General features: G+C 42.3%; 1 protein-coding gene across 1 annotated transcript; it reads left to right on the plus strand.

Moving 5' to 3' along the window:
* Positions 1 to 2,736: 2,736 nt before the first annotated feature.
* Positions 2,737 to 3,255, plus strand: LOC126690982 (uncharacterized). The gene has a single exon (XM_050386070.1). The coding sequence runs from the start codon at positions 2,737 to 2,739 to the stop codon at positions 3,253 to 3,255; it is 519 nt and encodes a 172-aa protein (XP_050242027.1).
* The last annotated feature ends 4,248 nt before the right edge of the window (positions 3,256 to 7,503 follow it).

Genomic DNA, 7,503 nt, shown 5'->3' on the forward strand with positions numbered 1-7,503 from the left:
CAAAATAATGCATGTTTTAGCTAAAAATATTTGTTTGCCATGAAATTAATGAAAGGTCCACTACAAGAAATTAAAGCAACAATACTACCTATAAACTTATTTTCACACCCAATTTCACAAACTTGATGAATTGGTTGTTTGTGAGTGGTGGGTCTATTGCGTATTCATGCACAAACTACAACAATAGAGACATGCCTATTCTCTATACCCTAGACCAACCAATATGGTTGACCATAGGTAGCCTGGTTGCAAATCAGAATACTTATTTTTAGGAAATTGATCAGAGTAAGGGTAGGTAGTGCAATGTCTCATTCCTTCTCTCGGGAGTCTTTGACTACTTTTTATTTTTTTTATTTATGAACGAAAAATGGGTGAAGAGGCAATTTGAGAAGGCGTTTTTCACCTTAGGTAACTATAATGGAGTCTCTTAATTACTTGTAGTGGCTCTTTTGAGAGTGTTTTATGATTTTTTTAACATTCTCCCCAATTTTAGGAATAGTTTTCCCTACCCAATATGGCAATACCCATTCCCTTAATTAAGGGATCTACAAGGTGAGCGAATAAAGGACAATCCAATCTCTCTAACTAACCGGGTTTTATCTTTTTTGGCTAATCAACTTTCAAGTAGTGTTCAATGAAACTTTTTGTGAGGAGGTAATTAATAAATGTGATGATGAGCAGGTAGGTTGTATTGCTGTACAAATTGCACTTGTAACTATACGTCTCATAGGAGCTTGCCAATCCATCTGGTCGTTACTTTGATGAGTCTCTAGGACCCTTGTTAATAGGCTAAATATCCCTTGTTCCTCCCCTGTCTACCTAGCACTTCAGGTGCTCGGGTTATTTTCCTTGATGAGTAAGAAAGGATTGTCACAAGATAAGACTTCACATATGAAGTGTTTGGATCAATAGTTTTTTTTTTTTTGGTAAACTGGATAATAACATTAACTAACAAAAAGCAAAAGAAGAGCGACGATGCTCATACATAGTCCCAGTAGCATCAAGATTAATCAAAAGAGAAACATCAGCAGGAGGGAAATGAAAAATAACAAAATCTTGAGGCAACAAGGCGCCCCTTCTAGCAAGAGCGTTAGCACACTTATTCGCCTCTCTGTAGCAATGTTGAACTCTAGTCCTTGGGATCTTTTGCAAACCTTCTAAACAGTCTGCAATAATCACATCATTACCCGAAGGTCCATCAGTTAGAAACTTAGAATAAACTTCTCAAAGGGTCTACTTCTAGGTTGTTCTTTAGCTCGAGGGAGTAGGGACAACTGTATTTTTAGAAACAAACTCTAGGTGAATTTGGAGTACATGGATATAAATTATGTATTGGAATGAAAGAAAAAGAAAAAAAAAATCCAATTCGTTTTGTTTATGAAAAATGAAGCTATATGAAAGTGATTGATGTCATTTTAACAACATAATAAATTAATGTTTGATTCTAAAGAAAATAAAAATAAAATGTTTCAACTTTTGTGATTAACAATATATTAACTTGTAAAATTTGTAATATCGCTAATGTAGGATTAAGGGCCCAAATTATATATTGGGCCTTGTGCCTTGCCCGAGAGTGTGGGTGGTCTGAGGAGGAACGAATGGTAATGAATGGTTCAGGCTCAGGATTTAATGAGCAAGATACAAATGAGAAGGATGTCTGAGGAGGAATATCTCCTCAAATACGATAAGTACAACTCAAATATGTATTCCAATGATCAGAGTGACCTTTCATGAAGCTCTAATGATAGGGACGTGCATCATAAACATACAAGAAGGAGGGGAACCCAAAAAATCTAAGGGAAAGCTGCTACCACCATATTGAATGCACTACAGCTACCTTTCTGGCCGCATTTACGTGGAGAAGACCTTTGAACAGTGTTGTCTTGTCTACCATAACTCACAGAAAGCCAAAGAGGGTGTCTGATGGGACAGGTACTCAAATAAGGGCTCAAATGACCAATAAGTGTAGGATTAAGATGGTCCAAAGGGAGCTATATAATGTAAGAGATCCTCCATAAGGAAGAGATCGGAAAAAGAAAAGAAACACTGTAGCAATTAGGAATCAAACTTATGATAGAGTTTCAAAAGCAATTTATAGGAATCAATCTCCTCGGACGTTGTCGAGGATATCTTTCCTTAGCATTAATTTGTTATTTTCCTTTCTTTGTCATCCAGATCTGTTTACTTGCTTAAAACCCAGTTTTTCAACTCATTCTCTACAAATTTATTGCTTTGGGCTTTTTAGGCCTAAGTCCATATAACTTTTAGGCTGGAGTTCAAATCAGGTTCTTACAATTTGCGCTGTCCGTGGGAAGATTACTTGGGTGATAGTGAGTGCAGCATTCGACCATGGTAGGCTCAAGTACACACCAGGCAAAATCTATGAGGTCTCAACGTCAAGATCATTTCCGTGAACTTAAGCGAAGGAGAGACTGGGAGAGAAATGTACACACTACCCACACCAGTAAGAGTCAATCTCGGGGTAAAAGTCACGTCTCTCATGAGGAGAATGCCAGAAACATGAAGAAGGAGATTGATCAACTGAAGAGGAGCTTGCGCCATGAACGGCAAAAATGAGCTCCATCTCATTCTGACTTCTCTTCTGATGGTGAAGAGGATCGTAGCTATAAGCGCAGATTAAGGACTCCCCCTAGCGAGTCTTACTCTTATGATGAGGACAATTATTGTGAACGCAGAAACAGAAACTTGTCCTAGGTAGGCCTGGGAAACGATGCTATGAGTAAAGCACTCAGCCAAATTTCCAGGTCACCTTTCATGCGTTGGAATGAGGGAAGGAGACTTCCTCCGTGGTTCACTCAGCCCACATTCACTATGTACAATGGTCGAACAGACCCTGTGGAGCATGTCAACCACTTCAATCAAAGAATGGTTGTGCACTCCAAGAACGAGGCCTTGATGTGCAGAGTATTCCCATCTAGTTTTGGGCCTATGGCGATGACGTGGTTTGATGGTTTGAGGGCAGGTTCCATTGATTCCTTCAAGGAACTCACTCAGGCATTTGGATCTCGCTTTATTACGTGCAACAGGATTCCTCGACCTTTAGCTTCTTTGTTATCCTTGTCCATGAAAGAGGGAGAGACCCTGAAAACATATTCGGACAGATATTGGAAGATGTTCAACGAGATAGATGGTGATTTTGATGATGTATCCATCGGCACTTTCAAGCTCGGCCTACCTACCGAGCATGGCTCAAGGAAGTCTTTGACTGGGAAACCTATTACCTGTATCCGCTAGCTCATGGATCGGATTGATAAGTATAAGAGAATTGAGGAGGACTAGTAGCAGAGTAAAGGAAAGAGCAAGGTTATCCCTCAAGAGAGAAGAGATTTCAGGTCGGACTGTTATAACAATGACAGACCTCGAAGAGATTTTGCTGGGCAGTCTGAGCCTGCAGTTTCTCAAGCGATTAACACCATATCCCGAGAATCAGTGCATCAAGTTTTGGAGAAAATAAAAAATGAGTCATACTTCAAATGACCAAACAAGATGAGAGGAGACCCTTTGAGGATCAACCAGAGCCTTCATTGCTAGTATCACCAAGAGCGGGGACATATCACCGAGGATTGCAGAACACTATGGAACCATCTTGAGCAACTGCAAAGAGGGAAGGTAGCGACGATTTCTATACTGGCCCAACAGGTAAGGAGACCAGTCAAGATCAGGGGCTCAGGGGATGCTCCTTTAAGGCCTTCGTTAGGCATAATCAATGTCATCTTTGCGTCACCCGGGAGACTCGGTTCTCACCCTTCTAGGGTGATGTCTGTAGCTAGGCATTCAGCCGAGGACGGTAACCTTGAGCCGAAGAGAGCTAGAGTGGAGGTTCGACCATTGTTGAGTTTCTCAGAGGAAGACATGATTGGAACCATCCAAAAGCATTATGACGCTTTGGTGGTTACCCTCAGAATAGAGGTATGATGTGAAGAGAGTAATTGTAGACCAGGGCAGTTGTGTAGAAGTCATGTACCTTGACTTGTATAGAGGACTAAACTTAAAACTTGAAGACTTGACGACCTACGATTCACCTCTGGTAAATTTTGATGGGAAGATTGTTACCCTAAAGGGCCAGATTAGGTTGCCCGTACAGGCCGGCTCAAAGGTAGTGGAAGTAGACTTTATAGTGGTGGATGCATACTCCCTCTACACGGCCATTGTGGCCAGACCTTGGTTTCATACCTTGGGTGCTGTTTCTTCAACTCTACATCAGAAGGTGAAGTATCCGTTAGGAAGCCAGATTGAGGTGCTGGTGGGGAACCAATCCATGTCTAGGCAGTGCCTCGTGTCTGCAATTTTGCATCAGCCAGCAACTAAGTCCTCAATCTCGGTTAAGGAAGCTTTATAGCAGTCAAAGTCTCTAGAATTACCCACAAAGGGGCTAGCTGAGGAGGCCAAATGTAAGATTTAAAGAAATTTGTCGTAGGTGACGATCCAAAAAAGTTTTTTCAAGTTGGAGCTTAGTAACCACCTCAGTAGAAAGAGGAATTGGTGATATTTCTCAAGAGGAATGTTAATGTATTCGCTTGGAATGCTTACGAAGCTTCGGGGGTAGATCCAAGTTTCATTTGCCACCATCTGAACGTCAGTCCATCTATCAACCCCAGAAAGCAACCACCTCGACGTTCGTCCAAGGAACACTCTGATGTTGTCAAGGATAAGGTGATGAAACTGAAGCAGGTTAGGGCTATTAAAGAAGTTTTTTACCTTGCATCAGCCAGTAGCTGAGTCCTCGGCCTCGGTTAAGGAAGATTTATAGTAGTCAAAGTCTTTGGAATTACCCACAAAGGGGCCAGCCGAGGAGGCCAAATGTGAAGATTTAGATAAATTTGTCGTAGGTGACGATCCAAAAAAGTTTTTTCAAGTTGAAGCTCAGTTACCACCTCAGGAGAAAGAGGAATTGGTGATATTTCTCAAGAGGAATGTTAATGTATTCGCTTGGATTGCTTACGAAGCTTTGGGGGTGGATCCGAGTTTCATTTGCCACCATCTGAACGTTAGTCCATCTATCACCACTAGAAAACAACCACCTCGGCGTTCATCCAAGGAACACTCTGATGCTGTTAAGGACAAGGTGATGAAACTTAGGCAGGCTAGGGCTATTAAAGAAGTTTTTTACCTTGCATCAGCTAGCAGCTGAGTCCTCGGCCTCGATTAAGGAAGGTTTATAGCAGTCAAAGTCTCTGGGATTACCCACAAAGGGGCCAGCTGAGGAGGCCAAATGTGAAGATTTAGAGAAATTTGTCGTAGGTGACGATCTGAAAAAGATTTTTTAGGTTGGAGCTCAATTACCACCTCAGGAGAAAGAGGAATTGGTGATATTTCTGAGGAGGAATGTTAATGTATTCGCTTGGAATGCTTACGAAGCTTCGGGGGTGGATCCAAGCTTCATCTGGCACCATCTGAACGTCAGTCCATCTATCACCCCCAGAAAGCAACCACCTCGACGTTCATCCAAAGAACACTCTGATGTTGTCAAGGACAAGGTGATGAAACTTAAGCAAGCTAGGGCTATTAAAAAAGTTTTTTACCTTGCATCAGCCAGCAGCTGAGTCCTCGACCTCGGTTAAGGAAGGTTTATAGCAGTCAAAGTCTCTGGAATTACCCACAAAGGGGCTAGCCGAGGAGGCCAAACGTGAAGATTTAGAGAAATTTGTCGTAGGTGACGATCCGAAAAAGTTTTTTCAGGTTGGAGCTCAGTTACCACCTTAAGAGAAAAAGGAATTGGTGATATTTCTCAAGAGGAATGTTAATGTGTTTGCTTGGATTGCTTACGAAGCTTCGAGGGTGGATCCGAGCTTCATCTGCCACCATCTGAATGCCAGTCCATCTATCACCCTCAGAAAGCAACCACCTCGGCGTTCATCCAAGAAACACTTTGATGCTGTCAAGGACAAGGTGATGAAACTTAAGCAGGCTAGGGCTATTAAAGAAGTTTTTTACTTTGCATCAGCCAGCAGCTGAGTCCTTGGCCTCGGTTAAGGAAGGTTAGCAGTTAAAGTCTCTGGAATTACCCACAAAGGGGCCAGCCGAGGAGGCCAAATGTGAAGATTTAGAGAAATTTGTCGTAGGTGACGATCCGAAAAATTTTTTTCAGGTTGGAGCTCAGTAACCACCTCAGGAGAAAGAGGAATTGGTGATATTTCTGAGGAGGAATGTTAATGTATTCGCTTGGAATGCTTATGAAGCTTCAGGGGTGGATCCGAGCTTCATCTGCCATTATCTGAACGTCAGTCCATCTATCACCCCAGAAAGCAACCACCTCGACATTCATTCAAGGAACACTCTGATGCTGTCAAGGATAAGGTGATGAAACTTAAATAGGCTAGGGCTATTAAAGAAGTTTTTTTTACCTTGAATGGCTGACTAACACTGTAGTGGCAAAGAAGAAGACGGGGAAGTGGCGCGTATGTGTAGATTTTACAGACTTGAACAAAGCCTGCCCAAAGGACCCTTTCCCTATGCCTCGAATTGACTAGCTGGTGGACGCGACAGAGGGCCATCCTCGAATGAGTTTTTTTGATGCCTTTCAAGGGTACCATCAGATACCTTTAGCTTTGGACGACCAAAAGAGGACAGCTTTTATCACTCCTATTGGAAATTACCATTACAAGGTGATGCCCTTTGGCTTGAAGAATGCAGGGGCTACTTACCAGAGGATGATGATTAGGATGTTTAAGCCACAGTTAGGAAAGAACATTGAAATTTATATTGATGATGTGGTGGTAAAGAGCAAGGCAAAGTCCAAGCATGTTAATGACCTCGGAAATATCTTTGCTATCTTGAGAAAACATAAGCTGCAACTTAATGCTTCCAAGTGTTCTTTTGGCATCGAATTAGGGAAGTTCTTGGGCTACATGGTCACACACCGCAGGATAAAGGTCAACCTCGACCAGATTAAGGCGATCAACAATCTGCAACCACCTCAGAATCCCAAAGAGGTCCAGAAGCTTACAGGTATGATTGCTGCTCTAAATCGATACATTTCTCGGTCAGCAAATAGGTGTAGACCTTTCTTTCAATTGTTGAACAAGTGGAAAGGATTTGAGTGGACCGAGAAGTGTGCCTTAGCCTTCTAACAGCTTAAGGATTATCTCTCTCGGCCACCAATCATGTCCAGTCCTGAGGTGGATGAGGTCTTGTTCGCTTATATTGTTGTGGCCCTCCATGCCGTAAGCTTGGTCTTGATACGAGTTGATGGCGGCATATAAAGGTCAGTCTATTATGTGAGCAAGTCACTACATGAGGCCGAGGTCCGTTATCTGTCACTGGAGAAAGTCATCTTGGCGGTGGTACATGCTACACGTAAACTCCTCTATTACTTCTAGGCACATACGGTAGTTGTCCTAACTCAGCTCCTACTCAAAGCTCTACTCCGAAGTGCTGATTACACAGGGAATATTGCTAAATGGGGGACAATCCTTGGGGCTTTCAACATCAAATACATGCCTCGTACCTCTGTCAAAGATCAAGTCCTTGCGGATCTGGTAG

The sequence above is a fragment of the Quercus robur genome, chromosome 7 (assembly GCF_932294415.1).
Source record: "Quercus robur chromosome 7, dhQueRobu3.1, whole genome shotgun sequence".
Lineage (NCBI taxonomy): Eukaryota > Viridiplantae > Streptophyta > Magnoliopsida > Fagales > Fagaceae > Quercus > Quercus robur.

What these genes read in the sequence shown, in the direction of transcription:
- LOC126690982 (XM_050386070.1), top strand. Translation starts at nt 2,737, where the DNA reads ATGAGTAAAGCACTCAGCCAAATTTCCAGGTCACCTTTCATGCGTTGG.